The sequence below is a fragment of the Periplaneta americana genome, chromosome 13, assembly GCF_040183065.1.
Source record: "Periplaneta americana isolate PAMFEO1 chromosome 13, P.americana_PAMFEO1_priV1, whole genome shotgun sequence".
NCBI lineage: Eukaryota > Metazoa > Arthropoda > Insecta > Blattodea > Blattidae > Periplaneta > Periplaneta americana.
In genome coordinates, this window is record NC_091129.1 from 54,172,571 (window position 1) to 54,195,484 (window position 22,914).

Here is a 22,914-nt window from a genome sequence, read left to right on the forward strand (position 1 = left end):
ATTCTATTTTGCCCAGAAAATGAAAGAACAAGAAAAAAATTTATTCAGGATGCATTACTAAAACTAAATGTAGAAGTAGCATATAGGAAATTGTATAGAACAGTAAACGGAAGAAAACTGAGGGAACTGGAAAAACGTTTGTTTATAGTAAAGAAAAATGGAAATGGAGAACTAAAGTATAAACATAGGTAAGCTTATATAATAAATATTGATTAAAAGGAAAGAGTTTTTGTTAAGAAATAACTATAATGATTGTTTGTAGTATGGAATATATAACAATAATTATTAATAGTGAAATGTAGTTAAGGGTAGTTTCCTGGAAAACAGAAACTTGACAGGGCCAGAATTAACGAATGATACACAAATTGTAGGTTACATGATTTTGATGATAATAAATGTACATATACATACAAGATAAAATGAAGAGGAGATGGAAGTGTTGGTGAAATGATAGAAATAGGATTACTCCGAGAGAAACCTTCTGCAATGTCTGCTTTGTCCACCACAAATTCCATCACGACCTTGTCGGGGATCGAACCCTGGCCGCCTGAATGTAAGGGCAGCGCGCTAGTACTACAGCCACAGATGCGGCAGATCTGGTCATTAAAACTGGCGTAAATGTTGGCCAAAGGATACTACTGCCTCACACTGACGTAACGCCATCTTATTTTTCTTTGCTATTTTCGTCCGAAAGAAAGCAATTTCCAATACTTTTGGTTTTTGTATAACGATCGATAAACTTCAAGGCCAGATATGAGAAGAAGTAGGCTATTGTTTACCAGAATCTGTATTCAGTCATGGACAGCATCATATCGCACTATACCGAGCAAAGTCTTGAAACTCTTGATGTTGAAATAGAACCAAAGGGCAGGCTCACAGCAAATTTCATATTGAAAGAAGTATGAGTAAATGAACGATGCGAAACAGCACGGGTTCTCTAGATAATAACACGACAAATCATTGGGTGGGCCCGGGCTCCATGAGCCCATGTACGTTGGCGCCACTGCTTATCAAACACACTGTACGAGTATTAGCCTAAGTCATTTAATGTCATTAGATGGAATGTGAAAATGGTTGCGCTCTGGAAATAGGCGTCGAATTCCTTCTCATTGCTTCTCATTCAGTTTCGCAGTTCAATATAATATTCTTCCATACCACTAGAACAGCCGTGGCGAAAATGAGATTGTGCGCCTAGCCACTGTGTAACCTGCAACGTGCATAGCACCTATGGAAGGAGGATGACATCCGAAGGGGAAGTGAAGCAACTGTCTGACTTATTAACGGATTTTCATTTTCCTTACGTCAAGCACTTTAATATAATTTTATACATTATAAGGTTACAAACTAATGTTTAGTACGTGTAATGAATAAGAAAACATAGGACACATTATCACAACCTATTAGCTAACTTTCTTCAGAATGTCTCTGCGACAGAGTTTCAAAATCAGGAATTATGTCACTTACTGCCAGTCGTATGTGATCACGAAGGCATTTGTCTGTCAGTCGTGATCTAAATTTGGTTTTTACTATTTTCATTGTTGAAAATAATGTTTCACAAACGTAAGTTGTAGCGAACATGGGTTCAACAGAGCAAGCGAAAGAACGAAGCTTCGGATATTTATTTTTTGGCAAAGATTTGAAAAGTTTAACATTTGTCAAATCCTTACATTTAGCTTCCATTTAACATCACATTGTAAATCTGTGAGTTTAAATTGAAGATCTAATCGCATTATTCGTACATCTGCTGAAAAAGGATCAACGTACAGAGATGATGAAGATGATGATGAGGAGGATGATGATGATGATAGTGATGATGATGATAATAATAATAATAATAATAATAATAATAATAATAATAATAATAATAATAATAATACTTAACCTTTTAATGTTTCATGAGTAATATGTAGTATAATACCGTTTTATGTTATACAACCGTATTCCTTGTAATACTTATGGTGAACAAATCATTCATTTAATATTCTCACCATATTGGTAGCAAACAAATGCGTCTTCCCATCCTACTTGAAACTTTCGATTTTGTAGAGGTACATGGTTTCGAGAGAGACATTGCGAATATATACCATTCGCAGGTCAGAGACAAATACAAATGGAAAGGAGTTTCACTCCAGTGAGTGAGAGGATGGAGGTTGGGGGAGGTAGGAAGCAAGAGAAGTGCACAGCTATCATTGCGAGCCACAATGTGCTCTCGAGTCACATTTTCGCCACGACTGCACTAGAATATTTAAGGCTTTAATACTTCACGAACGTAACAAGATATTCATTTCAAATGTTGATTTGTTATTTTACTTTATTTCACTTTAGGTTCTACGAGCGAATTTGACTTAATTTTTCTTTATTTTCTTGTTTACCTTCTTACTTTTAAGTCATCCCAAATGTCATATTATTTGGTAAATTATTTTAAAACTATACATAAGCATATTAATTTCTTACCGTTGGAATATATTCGTTACAATGTACAAAATTAATATGTGAATTATATTAAGTAATGTTCCATTTACTTGGCATCTATTTTACAAAATATGTCAATATCAAAAACACTTGTAGATCTTGTAATAGACAGATTCACCAACAAGCACGAACATACAGAATAAGTTGAATTACTATACTTCCAACAAAGTAGCATACTATTATGGCTTACATTAAAACTCGAGTAATTTAATTCTAACATACTATTAAAATATGCTCATCAAAAATGAACTTGCAAATCTTTTAATCTTTCCAGGGAGAAGAATGAATTCAATCAATCTGATGCTGTGAGTTGCATGATAGAGCTGAAGAAGAAGGGCACAGATATAAATCAAAACCAGGCATCTATTACTCCAATAGGTAAATGCAGTTCTGTATTTTATTAAAAATGTCTACTTTTTCAAATTTCTAAGTCTATAAATGAAATTAATTTTCAGGTAACACCAGGAATTTTGGATGCGCTGAAGTGACATAGCAATCGTTATTCATTAAATCTCTGACTCAACGTTTGGGCAATGTACAACTCAACAATTTAGCTTGAATTTGTAAAATTACAAGTGTGACTAAAAACACTTTATATTCGTAATTTCAAAGACATGTTTTTCCGATAAGTTTAGTACATTATATTGATGGATAAAGGTAGTCAGTTATGAACTTATTTTTTACTAATAAACAAATTAAAGTAATACTTCGCGAACCTCATACAAAACTTAACAAAAGCAATACAATCATATATAAATGAGTCATTCCACATTAAATCGCACAGCAATAAAACACGACCTTCTCGTAAATGGTCGAATTTTTTTAATGAATTCCAGACATCAAATAAGGAGACCCGCATTGTTTTATTTCACAATTATTAATTATTTGTTATGACTATTTGAAATTACGCAAATTATGCGCGCAATATTACATACACTCACTTGGAACTCTGTGTCTACACATAATTGAGATTTGCGGTTAGGCGCATTTGAAAGACTAAATAGAACACTTTTTATTACTTTAGGCCTATCACAAACAAATTTAAAACTTTGCCTAATTTTTTAACCATTTCTTTTTCAAAGGAAATTACTATATTAAATAGCCAAGCTAAAAATCTGAAAAAACATAGACTTGCTCCCTGATGTATTACCTATCTGAAACAGTGCATTTAGAAATGTGGGATATGCAAACATACATTCGTAAGAATTTATTTTCCGGAGACATGCACTCGCTCGCGATTCCCAGCTAACGAACTGCTTGCGAACGTAGGCTAGAAGGCTGCCCGCGGAAAGTTTTACGAAATCCCCAGTTGCATATAATAACTGATGTCGTCACACTACAAAACAAATGCATTCGTTCATCAAATGATTAAAACCTTAAGGAACAATAAATATATTTTATCTAAAGTTATTTCATTATTCTCAGCTCAGCTAAGAGGGGGAGCCCTTCACAATGCTGTATGTTTATACTTTAATATAGCCGAGTGTTTAACGATAGCAAGGCTGGGTAAAAAGTGAACTTTATGGCAGTAAATAGATGGCAGGAGACAAAATATAGAAGAGGAAAATAATCAGTCAGGGTTTGAATTTCATGGAGTGAAGTGACTTCTATATAACATGACTGACGGTAAAGATCGCGTAATATATAACAAGTGTTTAAATCCATTTGACCTTCCTAATCACGCTTTTAAAAATTATACTAAGACGCGTAAGTCGCGATTTTTTATAAAGCTCAATTTAAAGGAGTCTTTGAATGTGCGAATATGTTATTTGTTCCGTAAAAAACCATCAACTTCCGGATAGGTCAGGTGAAATTATATGTAAAGCCGGTAGTACTTGTGATATTAATAAACATGAATCAATGAAAGTGCGGACAGATAAAGTGATTATCCCAGTTCTTCTTCCAGCAGTTCTATGGAGACCGCGCTAGAAATCAGTAATATTGAGGAATTAAACAAGAGTTTTATGTCAATAGAATCGCCTATCAAGAAAAGAAAACTATAACAAAAACGATACTCCCGTGAAAAGTTTCCAAAAGTATAAGGCATCCTAGCAAGTAAAGTTTTTCATGTAGAAGATGCATCGTCATCCCTTCAAAAGTCAGCCATATTTTATTTTTGACGGAATGCAAAGAAAATGTACAACCTGAAAATTACACAGTTATTGCAGATTTTTCTGAAACTCATTCATTTGTAATACAAGATTCAGTACAAGGTGTGCATTGGAACAAATGCCAAGCCACAATACATCTTTTCGTAGTATATTTCAAAGAAGATACAGAAATTCGTCACAGAAGTATTGTTGTCATCTCAGAAAGCATGAAACATGACACCGATTCCTTTCACTTTTTTCAATCCGAAGAAATCAATTTCTTAAGGCAAGAATTCAATGCTATGAAAAAAATCATCTACTTTTCCAATGGATCAAGTTCACAATACAAAAAGAAAAATAATTTTCAAATAATTGCTTACATGAAGACGATTATGGAATTAGCACTGAATGACAGTTCTTTGTAACGTCGCATGGTAAAGGTCCATGTGATGGCATTGGAGGAACTGTTAAGACTTGCCACGAGAGCCAGCCTATACAAGATCCTATAACACAACCAAAAAAAAAAAAAAAAAAAAAAAAACTGTTTGATTGGTGTCACGAAAAACATTTATAACGTGTCATTTATATTTTGTCCATTGAATAAGCACAAAAACAACACTGAAAATTTGCAGGCCAAATACCAAAAACTAAAACCAATAACTGGTACATTAAAATTACATTCTTTCATTCCGTTGTCAAAAACTGCAGATTTAGTAAAACAATTTTCTTTCGAGAAAGAAGGCAGGCGAATGAATATTTAAAGTGTAGTATGAATGAAAACAAACGTTTAAAAAGCATAACGTACAAATATTTGAAGATATCGTAATAATTAGCAGTGTTTCCTCGAGTGACTTGATCCGTACTGGGTGTAATGTTGCAATATTCACTCGATCATCCCAGCGCGCTTCAACACTTCTCGTCCACTGCTGCTGCACCGACCGCTACACATTGTTTCGTAAGTAATTAAATTTCCATTAAACTATTAGAGATCCCATTGTGATTTTTCCTGGAATTATTAAGAATAGTGCACCTAGTACGCATTTTTTGGGGTTTTTAATATGGCTATTTGACGTTGGTATCTAACTTTTAAAAATTGAATGATAAAGAAATATTTATAATAATTATATTAAAATTAGTTAGTAAATATTTAACAAAAGACAGTACTTTAAGCTTTTAAATGCATTTTTTTTTTCAAAAAAAATTTAACATCAATATCCTCAGTAATATGACGCTTTAAATGTTGCATTTTGCGACATTTTTAACGAATTTTAACATGCAATACTTTAAAAACATGTGGACTTAGGAGGAAATAAATATACACTTGTTGGTTTATTAGGCTGGTATTCATAGTCGACACTTTCGATTAAAGTGTCCTTTGGAAGACGCAAAGTATCACTTTTTCGTTGCACAGTCGACACTTTGGTGCAAAGGAACACTTTGGATGAAAGTGTACTTCCGACCACACATTGAGCCGAAAGTATCACTTTGTAGATGGCGGACATCTTGGAAGTTGTCGAATTATTTATTAGAACGTGCGGAAGAGGTAGCACAATTAATGGACAATGTACGAAAGCGCTACATTAGAGATAAGCCTAAAGACAATCCCGTGGAATTTTATAATGATATAGAATTTTAAAAAACGGTTCCGATTTGATAAAGAAACTGTTATTGAGATTGCCTATCTTTTCAATGACCGGTTGACAAAAAGGAATAATAGAGGTTTGCCAGTGCCTCCAATAATAGGCTACAGTTATTGACTTCATTAAAATTCTATGCTACAGAAATGTACCATACATTAATATCTATAATATTATATATCAGATATTTCTGTAGTAACATTCGTATATTTATAACCTCAATTCGATGAAGTGATATGTAGGTATATATGCTCATATAACCTATTTTTCATTACTGAAACGAATTTTTTAACTTAAATAATGTTAAACTAACTTCAATCTAATGTAGGCATAACTATCTTAAATTAGCATTGAGAGACCTCACGTGCCTACCTTCTAAACAGATTCCATAATTATATTTGGTTTAAAATTAGTTTGATTTTTGTTGACTACCTGTATTTTGAGATAAGATTTATCTTGATGTTGATATAATCATTACTGTTTTGATAATATATATTTTCATGCCGGTAAGCAATACATCAGATATGGCTGCTTCTGCTGAGATACTGTCTCTAGTTCATGTGCAATCATAACCTCACCATGAAAAGGGATCTCATACTATTAGGCCTATTTTGTTTTGCATTGTAGAAAAGTTCTATCACCACGGCATGGCGCGTCCTCAGGTTGCGGATAGAGGAGACGGCCTCCAGATATGGAGGGTAGCTGCGAATATATTGAATAAGCAGTCGTGGACAGCCGATAAGGGGTGGTCTTCCAGCTTGGGGGTTGGGCGAAGGGCTAACAACCCATCACCGTAAAAAACAGCTTGTTACGTATCCCTATAATAAGCCTCGGAATAGGACTGATTCTTTGGCACGACCACAGCAAAGGAATAAGGTTTTGAGATTTGGCACTTGGAACGTAACTAGTCTTTATAGAACAGGAGGGGTAACATCAGTAGCTAAAGAACTAGCTAGATATAGAATAGACTTCGTGGGAGCACAAGAGGTTAGGTTAGATGGGAATGGCATATCACAAATAAGAGATTACTTGTATTATGGGGAAGGAAACAATAATCACCAATTAGGAAAATGATTCTTTGTTCATAAAAGAATAAAATCAGCAGTAAAAAAGGTCGAATTTATCAATGACAGGTTATCATATTTAGTACTTAAGGGTAGATGATGCGACATCATAGTTATAAATGCTCACGCCCCTACAGAAGAGAAAGACGACCATATAAAGGATAGCTTCTATGAAGAATTGGAACATACTTTTGATCAGTTCCAAAGATATCACATGAAAATTTTATTGGGGGATTTCAACGCTAAAGTAGGACGGGAGGATATTTTTAGACCAACTGTTGGAAAAGAGAGCCTACACGCAATTAGTAGTGACAATGGAGTTAGATTAGTCAACTTTGCCACATCGAAAAATTTAATTGTCAAAAGTACAACATTCCCCCATAAGGATATACATAAATATACTTGGACTTCTCCAGATGGATTGACACACAACCAAATAGGTCACATCTTGATAGATAAACGGAGACATACTAGTATAGTAGATATTCGAACTTTCAGGGGTGCAGACTGTAATTCTGACCATTACTTGGTGATTGGAGAATTAAGAGAAAGATTATCAGTAGCCAAGCGAGTATAGCAACAAGTTAATATTACTATATTCAATATTTTGAAATTAAAGGACGAGGAAGCTAAGCAAAATTATCAGGTCGAAATTTCGAATAGGTTTGCCACTTTAGAAAGTTCCGACGAAGTTGAGAAAGAATTAGATGTTAATAGCGTGTGGGAAAATATCAGAGATAGTATCAAAATTGCAGCTGAGCAGAGCATAGGTTATTATGAAACTAAGAAAAAGAAACCGTGGTTTGATGAAGATTGTTGCATGGTAGTGGAAAGAAGGAAACAGGCAAAATTGAAATTCTTACAGAATCCAGTTGAGGAGAAGAGAGATAATTATTTCAATGAAAGACGGGAAGCAAGTCGTACACTTAGGAATAAAAAGATAGATTACTTAAAGGAAAAACTGAATGAGGTAGAAACAAATAGTAAGAATAAAAACATTCGAGATTTATATAAGGGTATAAAGGAATTTAAGAACGGATATCAGCCAAGGGTAAACGTGATCAAGGATGAGAATGGTGACTTGCTTGCAGACTCTCCATCAATCCTAAACAGATGGAAAAACTATTTTGCGCAACTACTAAATGTACATAGGTCAAATAGAAATGATTGGGACGAAATTGAAATACAAACTGCTGAGCCATTTATACCCGAACCCAAGCTTTCAGAAGTCGAAATTGCGATAGAAAATCTAAAAAAATACAAGTCTCCAGGTATCGATCAAATTCCAGCAGAATTAATACAAGAGGGTGGAAGTGCATTATATAGCGAAATTTATAAACTTGTACTTGCTATCTGGGAAAACGAAATTGTACCAGAACAATGGAAGGAGTCCATAATTGTACCTATTTTTAAAAAGGGGGACAAAACCAACTGTGGTAACTTTCGAGGAATATCACTTTTGTTGACGTCGTACAAAATTTTGTCCACTATTCTTTTGAGAAGATTAACTCCGTACGTAGATGAAATTATTGGGGATCATCAGTGCGGTTTTCGGCGTAATAGATCGACTATTGATCAGATTTTTTGTATTCGACAGATATTGGAGAAAAAATGAGAGTATAAAGGTACGTACATCAGTTATTCATAGATTTCAAAAAGGCACATGACTCGGTTAAGAGGGAAGTATTATATGATATTCTTATTGAATTTAGTATTCCCAAGAAACTAGTTCGATTAATTAAAATGTGTCTCAGTGAAACATACAGCAGAGTCCGTATAGGTCAGTTTCTATCTGATGCTTTTCCAATTCACTGTAGGCTAAAGCAGGGAGATGCACTATCACCTTTACTTTTTAACTTCGCTTTAGAATATGCCATTAGGAAAGTTCAGGATAACAGGCAGGGTTTGGACTTGAACGGGTTATATCAGCTTCTTGTCTATGCGGATGACGTGAATATGTTAGGAGAAAATACACAAACGATTAGGGAAAACACGGAAATTTTACTTGAAGCAAGTAAAGCGGTCGGTTTGGAAGTAAATCCCGAAAAGACAAAGTATATGATTATGTCTCGTGAACAGAATATTGTACGAAATGGAAATATAAAAATTGGAGATTTATCCTTCGAAGAGGTGGAAAAATTCAAATATCTTGGAGCAACAGTAACAAATATAAATGACAGTCGGGAGGAAATTAAACACAGAATAAATATGGGAAATGCGTGTTATTATTCGGTTGAGAAGCTCTTATCATCCAATCTGCTGTCCAGAAATCTGAAAATTAGAATTTATAAAACAGTTATATTACCGGTTCTTCTATATGGTTGTGAAACTTGGACTCTCACTCTGAGAGAGGAACATAGGTTAAGGGTGTTTGAGGAATAAGGTGCTTAGGGGCTAAGCGGGCTGAAGTTGCAGGAGAATAGAGAAAGTTACACAACACAGAACTGCACGCATTGTATTCTTCACCTGACATAATTAGGAACTTAAAATCCAGACGTTTGAGATGGGCAGGGCATGTAGCACGTATGGGCGAATCCAGAAATGCATATAGAGTGTTAGTTGGGAGACAGGAAGGAAAAAGACCTTTAGGGAGGCCGAGACGTAGAAGGGAGGATAATATTAAAATGGATTTGAGGGAGGTGGGGTATGATGATAGAGACTGGATTGATCTTGCACAGGATAGGGACCGCTGGCGGGCTTATGTGAGGGCGGCAATGAACCTTCGGGTTCCTTAAAAGCCATTTGTAAGTAAGTAAGTAAGTATTGTAGAAAAATTTGGCATTCAAAATATTTCTGAAGAGCAGGCAATAATGGAAACGAGAGAGAAAATAATAATAATAATAATAATAATAATAATAATAATAATAATAATAATAATAGCAGTAGTAATGTGTTTATTTCATTCCTTTTTTTACTTCTATTCACTATTCACGAAAAAGAAAAAATGAAAATAAAGGAAATAAAACGATATATCAATGACGCAGATACGTATAAAACCTAACCTAACGATATAAATTTAATATATATTTAATATACAGTATATATAATTAAATTTATATCGTTAGGTTAGGTTTTATACGTATCTGCTTCATTGATATATTGCGTGTACAGTTCAAAGTGTGTCATGACTCGCTGTATGCCATCATGTGGCTAGTCGATGAGCCTAGAGAATTCAATCTTCCTACATTTCCGCAGAGGCGTATTAGCTATGTGCCAGAGAAGTTGCCTAGCAAGTACGGCGTTCATTCTGAAGAGTACTTACCGATACGTACGGTAAGGCCTGTAGTGGCAGGAATATGAATTGTTTGGAAACACGTACTGAGGTGAGTTTTTTTCTTACTGTGGGGATATGGGGAGAGGTTTAAGACGATTACTTACGTATTTGTTGACATTAACTTGGACGGTCAACATGGACACGGAGCATTTGATTTGTACAGTGGAATGTTTCCGTACGCAACTGATGATAACAGATACCCTGCGTACGACTTGCTCGCACAAAACACAATTCGAAAGAGATTACGGTAGCACACATACTTTACAGACCGCCATCTGTTGCTACGACGTTCAAGTTATACCATACACGTTCTCAAGTTCAGATTGAACGCCTTGATTAATAGGCAACTTCTCTGACATAAAAGCTGAAACTCGCTTCAAATCGCAACAGTGACGTCATGACACACTTTGAAATGAACACCCAGTATATATATATATATATATATATATATATATATATATATATATATGTGTGGTACCTAAGATGTTACGTCCAATTTCGGCTTCCCCTTCAAAATTTTCTAGAGCTCCTTCAGAGAAGCAGCGTAACCCGGAGTGAGACTAGTGGCCAACAGGCTTGGAGCTCACATATTTAGTTTCGTACAGCCCCCAACCCCTTGCAAGGACGCGTTTTGCGTACCTTTTAAAATTTTCCTCCCAATTCTCCTTCGATTTTTCGATTTTTTTTCGATATATATATATATATATATATATATATATATATATATATATCGTTAGGTTAGGTTTTATACATATCTCTACGTATCTGCTTCATTGATATATCGTACACACACACACAAACCACCTACTCAGTCCAACTTAACCTAACTATATAAACTAATAGAAGATATGTACAAAACCTAACCGAACTATATAAATCAGTGGAATGGATACATACAAAACCTAACTTAGTGACATAAATCAATGAAAAAGATATGTACAAAACCTAATATAACTATATAAATTAAAGGATCAGTTATGTACTGTACAAAACCTAACCTAATTTCACCAGCAGTATCACTACCTATTTAATAAAATATTATATATCTGAACTGACTGAAATAATCTAAATTATCGGCAACAAAAACTAGAAACTGAAATAAAACAACTTTAAATATTTATTTTCTTTCTCGCGCGATCAATTAGGCTCCCAATTCAAATCACAAGCATTGTAATTTGTAGGTTACAAATTAATTTGTTATTGTTTGTTCACTTGTTTTGAAAGGCATTGTGGGACTTCTGTTTCCAACCAAATTATAACTCTATACTTTGCTGGCGTAAAGTGCATGGCACTTTGTACAGTGCACTTCTTCAATCGTCTATGAATACCACTAATATGAAAGCGCCACTTTCATCAAAAGTGTCACTTTGCAAAGTGGTGATATAAAGTGTCGACTATGAATACCAGCCTTAGACCCATAGAGTTGGTAAAAAAATATAAACGCAATTAATAAATATGAAATATTTCAAAATTTTGTATAATTTTGTGCGATTTGACGTGGAATGACTCAAATAGAATTTACGGGAGGTGGGCACTACGGCCCAGAACTGCGATCTATTGTGCTAACCCTCAAGCTAGGTGCACTCCCAAATCCACATCGGCTGACTGCACTAAGGTTCGCTGCGTACCCAGGTCCCTAAGCCAGCACTCTGTGCGTCGCAAGCCCACGATCGGGAAATGCTATGGAATGATGACGAAATGGAGAAAAAGTGACGGAATTATGTACATGCGTAATATGGAGAAAAAAGGGGGAACCCTAACTGCGACTTTGTCCGCCACATGTGTCACTATGGATATTTCAATGAACAATCATAGATCTAACCGGGACTCGAGCCCGGGCCGTCTTCGTGACAGGCTGGAGGTCTGACCACTCAGCCAACACAGGGGAAAATTTATATGAGCACCTAGTTCAAACTTCAAACTGTTTAGCTGCCTTGATAGCGAGTTTCTACCCATTCTTCAACATATGGTAATGCAGAATTCCTGCACGGAAATATCATATGTACTTCGGTACAGTTGTCAAAAAATAAAGTGGCCACACTCGTGAACAGCGAATATTTTCTAAGTGCACTTCGGGTCACTGCGATGTTACAAGATGCATGTGCTTGTAGAAGCAGTTCCGGAACTATGGAAGTATTCCATATTTACGTCTCGTAGACCAGCGGTAGAGTGCTTGTTTAATGATATGAAATTAGTGGGTTCGGGCCTTCTTCAAGTTTTTATTTTATTTTTTAATCGTTCTTTAGCGATATAAATAATATTCAAATTATCATTTATATTCTGTTATCGGTCTTTATCGATATCAAGTTATTTATATTTTGTTATCGTTCTTTTAGCGATATAAATAATATTCATGTTATAATTTTTTGTATTCTGTTATCGTTCTTTAGCAATATAAATAATATTCAAATTATCATTTATATTCTGTTATCGTTCTTCATCGATATCAAGTTATTTATATTTTGTTATCGTTCTTTTAGCGATATAAATAATATTCAAGTTATAATTTTTTGTATTCTGTTATCATTCTTTAGAGATATGAATAATATTCAAGTCATCATTTATATTCTGTTATCGTTCTTTAACGATATGAATAATATTCACGTTTTTTTTTTATATTCTGATATGGTTCTTTAGCGATATAAATAATATTCAAGTTACCATTTATATTCTGTTTTCGTTTTTTAGAGCTATAACTAATATTCAAGTTATTTATATGTTATTATTGTTCTTTCGCGATATAAATAATCTGTATTTTATGTAAGTAATTATTATAATACAAATAACCATTTTTCTTTAGCGAGTCTAGCCGCGAAACCAGGTGCCCCGGTTAGATTCCCTGTCGGGGCAAGTTACCTGGTTGAGGTTTTTTCCGGGGTTTTCCCTCAACCCAATATGAGCAAATGCTGGGTAGCTTTCGGTGTTGGACCCCGGACTCATTTCACCGGAATTATCACCTTCATCTCATTCAGACGCTAAATAACCTAAGCTGTTGATAAAGCGTCGTAAAATAACCTACTAAAATTTCTTTGTAAAATAGGTTATTTTATTTAAATAATTAAATATATGTAATATATATTAATCTTATATTAATTAAATAAACCGATATTTATCATTTATATTCTGTTATCGTTCTTTAGTGATACTGTATAAATAATACTCAAGTTATTTATCTCAGACGACAGGGACGCTTCTTGTTAAAACTGTGATGAAGTAACTGAACAGGTGCACACCAGTACGATGACATCTATCGTAAGATATGTGCATTAAGAGACATGCTCTGCTGGTCTCTTCGCTTAGTATCATACGCTATTTCAAGAACATCATATTCACTCGAAAATCTGAAAGTCATATTTGATATTTAGCTTCACATAAGTTGAATTGATTTTAAAGAATATCTATTTATTATGTAATATTTCAGTCTACAACTTATCAACTTATTATGAAATAAAGAACATAATGTTTCCACAAATATTTTCGATTTATTATGAGAACATCTTCAGGTGAGTTATCGTCTGTATGTGTGACAATGTATGAACACAGGTGAATACAATGGGGTAATATAAGTGCACATGTACGTGATGTTATGTTAAAAATGATGTGGAGATATCTGGTACAATAGTCGAATTATATTAACTAGCATTGTTCTGAGTAAAACAATAAAAAATTATTACGTATAGTAACTTTATGAGTTGTGTCCTTGGTTAACAATATCAAACCTTTCAAAATTAATGAATGTACACTTATTTCTTAAAAGTTAAAACATTTTTTATTTAAAATGTAGTTATATTTCACACTAGTTATACCATGTTCTATAAATTGTAATGCTAGTTTAGAAAATAAATGTGTGTAGACGCAGTAAATCAACACATGGACTTTCTTAACTAGGATTACAATCTATAGAACATGGTATAACTAATGTGCAATATAACTACATTATAAATAACAACACAGACACAGTAAATCAACACATGGACTTTCTTAACTAGCATTACAATTTATAGAACATGTTATGATTTGTGTGCAATATAACTACATTTTAAATAACAACACAGACACAGTAAATCAACACATGGACTTTCTTAACTAGCATTACAATTTATAGAACATGTTATAACTAGTGTGCGATGTAACTACATTTTAAATAATAACTGTTTTAACATTTAAGAAATAATTGAATCGGTCGGAGCTAAAAGGAACAAAGTCAAAATACGTAGTTTTGGGTTATGCAACAATTTGAACAACGGATATCATGTGCATCGAACGGTGGAAAAAGGAACTAAGACTTTTAAATATTCTTTTGTCTTCTACAATATAAAAATATATACATTTGTGTTATTAGTGGAATGTTTTTTGCTTCTCCTGAAAAGTTGTGAAAAGTGACTTAGTTCCTTTTAGCTCCGACTGATTCAATTGTACTTTCATTAATGTTGAAAGTCTTGATATTGTTATCCAACGACATAAGTTACTATACGCAATAATTTTTATAATGTTTTACTCCAGGGATGAGACAATATTAGCTCCCAATCATGGTAGAAGAGCTCAACCTTGATCACGATCGCATAGCGCATCCATTACATAGCGTCGTAACGTAGACACAGGGATGTACATGCACATGCAGCGAATAAAGGCAGCAATTATTACAATAACTTGCGTTACTAAATTTCTGGCTATGTAATAGGGCTAATTATTCAGTTGTTTAATATACATGTACATATATAAACAAATCGCAAAGGGAAGGATTTTAAGAACAAAAAGAGAAATAGAAAAAGTTAATTATATGTAAACTATTTTATTGTTAAAAACAATTATTTATTATGTAAATACTTCACTTCATTGGTTAGGAGAAACTAATAGGGTCTACCTGCTCGACATGTGTGATCTCTAAGTACTTTTGAGTATTTGTTGAAAAAATAATAATGACAATATTGATTGAAATAGAGTATATTGATTGTGTGATTGTGAAAATGTAGTCCTTACTCTCCAGTCGTGATTATGTAATGAGTTTTCTTAGAGTGAGTTGTGAGATGTACGTAACACGAAAAAACAAATTGATTAAATTAAGATAATGAGAGCCATCGAAATTTTTTGGGTCAATGATTTAAGGGGATATGTATGATTTTTAAAACTTCCACAATTTCGGCCAAAATTTATGAAATTTAAACTATATAAACAGATCTATAATAATATCTGTATAAAATTTGGTGTAATTATTGAAATTATATTTTTAAGTATATTTTATATTGACGTTACTAAAAATGCTCCTTGCATCAAAGTTTTCAAAATGTTTAGTTCATATTTGCTCAAAATCTTGAAAATAGTTATTGGAATAAAAGTGAATTACCTTTTTGAGCTTAGTAATAGTACAAGGTAAAGTGCAATCAAAGGTAAAATATTATTTCTAAATTAAAGAAACATGTAGTTTAATAAAAGTAAATATCCAGAAACAAGCAACAAATAAAACATCAACAATACATTTAAAATAAAAAAATAAAATTAATCTAGATACAATCTACTGACCAAAATGTAAATTAATTTATCTTCGATGTCAATTCCGAAATCAATTTATTTCTCTCTTCTCCTGAATAATGCCTATTTTTTTCATGTTGCGTCTCATAATGCCGTTTTATGTTGCTTTTTTTGGAAATGATATTTTTTTTACACAACAAACACAGGACTTCATCACCATGTTCGAAGCATGAATATTGTATCTTCCACTCTTCCTTGAAAGCTTTAAGCGCCTCCGTTCCGTCATGATGCGCTGTGTTCTAAGATCTGTACATCCTTTAGCAATGTTTACAGGTAAAAGAGCTCCGCGCGCGCGCAGCGGGCATGAAAGAGCTCTAGCTCGAAATTAGTAGTCACCATCGCAAGACTGTTTTACTCAGAACAACACTAGTTAATATAATTATAGTACTATATACTCTCTACATCATTTTTAACATAACATTATATACATGTGCACTTATATTAACCCATTGTATTCACCTGTGTTTATACTTTATGTCACATATACCTATGATAACCACCTGAAGATGACCTTATAATAGATCGAAAACACTATGTTTGTTGAAATGATAGAATTTTAATTCTTTATTTCATAATAAGTTCATACGTTATAGACTAAAATATTACATAATAAATACAGGGTGCGTCAGAAAGAACGGATGGATTTCACATGACAAGAAAATTGTAAAGATTCATCAAATCAAACATTTATTGTTATCAACATATTCACCAATACATGCAGTTTATTTATGTAAAACAACATTATCCATATGATGTCCTTGGCTTTCAATACAGGCATCGAGGCGTTTTCTGATGTTCGCCATCACTTTCACAGTCATAGCTCGTGCAATTGCCACGATTTCTTCACGAATCGCTGTCTTCAGTTCGTCCAGTGTATGTGATCGATGTTTACAAACTTACGCCTTCAAATGGTCCCAAAGAAAGAAGGCGCAGGGCGCGAGATCTTACCGTAGCCTCGGACAATCTCAGTGCAATAGAATTTCGTCCAGGTGATTTCTTCTTTAATGTTGAACCTGTGATACGAAATGAAGCCTCCCACCGCAAAATTGTATTCCGAGTTGGAATCCTAGCGTGACATCCGATGTCGAAATGAGTCCTGAGTGGCGATCACAGACTCTTCATTTTTCAAAAATGTCTCTACGATGAAAGCACGTTGCACACCAGACCAACACCATGTTCTCAACTGAAACTGCATTCTATGGCTGACCCAACAGTCGTGGTCCCCCTCACTATATCTCTCTCCTCGTTGCGTATCGATAGTTTGAAATCCATCCGTTCTTTCTGACGCACCATTTATATGTTCTTTAAAGTCACTCGAAAAGCTCGTAACTGTAACAGACTCGAAGTCTCCTACTTATTGTAAAACATCCTCACTTATAAAAAAAATGCATTACAAGTGAAAATGTTCCTTAATTTACATTGCATTTGTTAGAAATCCAGTGGATATTGAAATTAAATTTAAAACTGCAGAACTTACCGATACCACTGAACATAATAAGAGCTTTAATTATATAATTAATATCAACTGAGTTACAACCAAGTGCTTTGTTACACTCTGTTACGGAATGTGGTATAAAATTTAAAAGAAGAAAAGTTAGGTGTTATATTGCAAATGTAATCAGTACAGCAGTAGGCCAAAAAAAGAATGGAGTTACTGAAAGCGAAAGTATCTTCTGTTCTGATTCATTAATCTACATATATAGGAAATGACAAATTTATACTTTGTAACCAAGTTTTCTAATGACGATAGAGTTTCATCTAATACTTCTCTCTTAGAGTATCTGAAAATTAAAGATGCTATAGCTGAAAATATATTTTGTGTGTTTTTTTGCCAATTGAAAACGTTGATCGTTGATGTAGCGAACGCTTACTTCATGATGGGTGGGCACAATTTCTTTTGTATCTCATCTTCTGCTCGAAAATGATGCAATTGCTGTTTTCGGGTGCATTTGCCATTCCCTTAATTTGTTTTCCAGTGTTGCACCATCTTCTTCGTAAGAATTATGAGTCCATTTAATGCAATACTCCTATGTAAAAGTCAGACTCGTGATACCGGTTAATTAAATTTTTTAAAAATTAATATTACGATAAGACTTCTACAATTAATTATCGCATATGAAAATTAAGACGTATAAAAAGCAAGGACGTATGCCTCAATCTCCCAATATTGTAGTTTATTTTTGTTGCAACACAATATTAACTTTCGCAGACTTAAGGGTAGATGAACCATAGGCCTATATATTGAACCTAAGAAATCCAAGAATAAGGGCTAAGGTGTTCGATGATGATAAGCGAGCTATGCTTAGACTTGTTTTTTCAAATAACATTTTACGAGACGTAAAAGCTAGTGTGAGACGGAAATCGAAGAAACATTCTGGCGAAATTAGGCCTATATGTTAAAAATGTATTTTTGCATAACAGAATCGCTATTATAATAGCAATGATATGCTCTAGCACTTTGAGAAGTTTTATATGTGGACGCAATTATTTTTAAATTATTAATTTGGTATTGCAAATTACAAGTAACTTTTGGTTGATTATTCGAAATCACGTAACATCTTCTGTTGTGAAATAATTTTACTGCATTTAATAAAACGGTAAATAAAACTGTAAAAAATTCTATAACTGTTTCATTTAAAGTTCATTTTGTTCACCCTTGTCTTTTAATCACTGCCACCTGCACAACAATATATACTGCAGACAGGTAGCGTGCGAAGTAATCGAAGGTCGTTGACGCGCTTTTCTTATACATCCCTGGCTCAACTGATTAAGTCCTGTTAGTAATAGGGTCAAAGGAACTGGCAGCGAAGAAAGAGACCAGCGTGGCCATGAAGAGATAACGATGAAAGTGTCAAATCAATGCGGTCAAGGGTAACTGAACCAATTAGTGTTCTAATCGCACTTCAAAGCAATTATAGCAGAGCAGAATGTCTCATTCCTGATTTAGCTATTTTTAAACTGTATGATATATATATTATTCATCGAACATCACAGCAAATAAGCTGCCGAATATGGACTAATTTTACAAACACATTCAATTGAATTTAGTACAAGTATTCATATCACTCATGAGTGATACGTGCAATTATTCTGAGAAAAGAAAATATAAATTCCAAAATCTGGATAAATTTCGTGATATTGAAATGTATACAGGCCTAAGAAGAGATTTACATTGGCGCATCACTTCTAAAATTTTTTTCAGAGAATGAAGATGACAGTTGCTGCGAACTCTGGTGTCTAGTACCACAAGATAAAGTTATGAACTAATAATTTTGTAATTAATTACGCAAAAATTGTACGCAATTTCGATAAGAGTATGACAAATAAGGATTCAAATCAAATAACTTAGCTAGTTGTCCATCCATTATATAGCAAAATTAAACTGAGCTTAAGTGTTCTAGACAAAATGGAAACTTAAACACTGTAGGCCAGGCATGTCAGAAATCAGACACTGAAAGTGCAGTGTATGTGCGCGGAACGCCGGTCTGTGCAGATTGCGTCATTCACGTGTTGCTCTTACCAGTTCTTAGCGGGAGGGATGTACAAGAATCTATTCTGCGCTTCTAGTGTTCAATTAAATTGACATTTGGACATTATAAACATACTTAGCAGAAGGAAAAAACACAATCATTGTCTGTGACTATATTTTACAATAATTGTAACACAGGAAACAATAGACTTACTCAGTTACAATACACAATGCAGTCGTTTGTAAAGAATCATTTATTTGCATGATTTGTATACAATATTTGAAGCAAATATAAAAATTGCAGTAATTTCGAAACAACAAAAAACGAACACAATATTTCATTTTATGTAGTAGGTACTGATTATTTCAAAGTAATACTCTTTCATTGTTCCTCAAGCATTATTGGGTTCATTGGTGCACAAATGCTAAGAAAGAAAATATTTTATTCCCAATTACATGCAATAGGACATTGTGAGGCTTTTACACTGGAATCATTTCCTTGCTATATATTAATATAAATTCACATTATTATTAATAAATTGGATAAATTACGCTTGAATTTAAATTTATGTATATAGTTTATTTGGAAAACGTTGAGAGCAAGTATTAGCAAGTTGGGAGCGTTACTGAATTGAGTTAAAAGAGTACTTCACAAGCTGTGAAGCGAGGACATTTTCTTTAAGTCAGGTTTAAATATTTATTAACGTAAGTATATTAAGGTAATATAGTAACGTGAGATGGAAAATTCGCCATTATGTATTATTTTTCCAGAAAAATTTTCCGTCTTACAAATGGTTGCTTTCTTCCTTCCCTTACAACCTCAATATCCTCACATGTATTCCTCACTATATTCTCATCACTTATCAGCTTATCAAATAAAAGTTGTAAGTCGTCTAACCATTCATGGCTGTGTTAGTACAGACTCCAAAACAATATCATTGTCGTGAGAGTACTAATTAAGAAATAAGAGCAGGCGAATGTCATATTTTGAGAACTTTACTAATATGTTGTTGTTGTTGTTGTTGTTGTTGTTTTCTAATGCCAGGCGTTTGACAATAAAGTCATTTGACCTCTTGCACTCCAATATTTTTCAAAGATAATATCATGACTAGCCACTGACGACCAGATTTTGAGGTGTTCCGAATCCATTTCTTGGTTTGAGTTGCACAATGGGCAGTTAGGGGACTGATATATTCCAATTCTATGCAGGTGTTTGGCCAAACAATCATGGCCTGTTGCCAATCTAAATGCAGCTACAGACGATTTTCGTGGTAAATCGGGAATTAACTGTGGATTTTGATGCAGAGAGTTCCATTTTTTCCCTTGGGATTGAGTTATCAAATTTTGTTTGTTGAAGTCTAAGTATGTAGATTTAATAAATCTCTTCACAGAGTAATAAGAAGATTTAGTAACAGGTCTGTAGGTAGCAGTGCTGCCCTTCTTTGCTAAACTTTACTAATATGATTTAAATTCTCACATCACTATTAGGTCCACATGATATGATGAAAGCCTTTCATTTTAAAATAATTACTATTGGCTGAGGAAAACATCATAATAGTTATGTTATATGATTCGTGATTTCTCTTCTTCGTTATATCTGTGGATTCCTCACTTTATTTTCCATAACGCATTCACAATCACAGCTCAATGAGCACCCGTACTGATCTGTGTTACTGAAACTAAAGCTGATCTGCTACTATAGGTACTGTACAGCCCTGTCGCGTTCCCCTCCAAGCCGATTCACTCCCTCCAGGTAGGGGAATAGGAACTGCACGTTGCACAAAGACTAGTGCACAATGTGCGCGACTGCACAATGTGCAGGGTTTTGACATACCTGCTGTAGGCCTAATGCACATATGTACATTTATTCAGTGCGACTCACAACAATAGAACACACTTATGATGCCACATCATTCATACATATCTATTGTAATAATGACTTTTAAAAAATACAGAAAAAACATTTTATGTGGTCTTGTTACGTAGGTGCGAATTCAGAAACTTAGATGGTCCTTCACAGTCACGTATCAAAGTGCCAATCCCTAGGTGTCAAATTTTCCGGAGGAGAGGTATTCCTTTTTTCGGATGCATACGGTAAAGTATCAGGAGTCAAAATGACTACAGTTTACACAATGCGCATCTCATAATTTTACAGAAAAGCAGTGGCAAGGATTATGATTCTATGAAATCTAACCTACTGACTGACAGTGGCACAACCAAACAACCGTAACACACTTATGCCACTATCCCGAAAATAACTTCCCGTTATCCGTGAACTTATTACCAATAAGCTCCCCCAAATGAACCTGTATATTCCAAAGCAATTGTTTCTGGCCAAGGAGATTTAGCCTACAAGTAGTTCATATCGGAGTAAAGGCTTTCTGGAATATTAATCTACCATCTCTGACACCGTACTGGGATGATGTTGCACCAATAAGTTTGGTAGGCCTATGCCCAAAACCCAAGTTATGATAGTCCTTATTACGATTATATTATTGAATTTAATAATTCATAATATTTACTGCATTTCGCGCGACGAAGTTAGGTCGACAAGATGGAAAAGAACCCTGCCTGTTGCATGTACTTACGCCACCGAAGAGAGGGAAGCACGTTACAAACAAGTAGTCTGTTAGGCCGGGTTATCTAATAGATTAGTCGACTCTGATAATTTTTGTTTACGGCCACTGTTTTCAGCAATTGTAAAATATCTGTTTTCCTGCATGTTTTCATCAAAGTTTATATTTTTTACTTCGTTATTTATCGATCCGCATTAACTACTGGGTTCCTTAGCGTCAATAGAATTGGTGATTGCGAAGTGGTATTTGGCGAGATGAGGCCAAAAATTCGCCATATATTATTACCTGACATTCGCCTTATTGTTGAGGAAAACCTCGGAACAATCTAACCAGGTAATCAACCCAAGCGGGAATCGAGCCACGCCCGAACGGAACTCCTGATCAGCAGGAAAATGCGCTACCACCTGAGCTACGCCGATGGCTAAGTTAATATTATTTTGACTTAATCACTGAATGAAAGGTCTTTTGAAAGTCATCGACGTAGACTTTTTATTTATCTGCAGTCTGTAATAGCTCCCATTGTCAGTCATAGCGACTGACTTACAAGGCATATAAGGCAGAAATTGCGTTTCTAGCCATTTCGTGAAGTTAAAGGCGTTCATGTTGTCATTCTAGTCGCCCGTCTTCTGCTTTGATAAGAAGTTTAGCAGAGTATTTTTACGAAGCCATTTTCTTCTTCTGCATGAGCTATAATCAGTCTAGGTCTTTCACCAATAGACGTTGTGACCCCTGCTTTGTCATCAGATTGCCAAACCACGCCCACATGAACCAATCGTGTTGCGAGCTTTTACATAAGTCTCATC

General features: G+C 34.3%; 1 protein-coding gene across 1 annotated transcript in view; it reads left to right on the forward strand.

Annotated features, from left to right (window-relative positions):
- Positions 1-22,914, forward strand: part of LOC138711922 (cytochrome P450 6j1-like) — a 100,212-nt gene that overhangs the window by 27,737 nt on the left and 49,561 nt on the right. Inside the window, exon 3 of the mRNA XM_069843221.1 lies at positions 2,747-2,850. Within this exon, the coding sequence (XP_069699322.1) occupies positions 2,747-2,850 (104 nt within the window). The remainder of the gene's footprint in view (positions 1-2,746; positions 2,851-22,914) is intronic.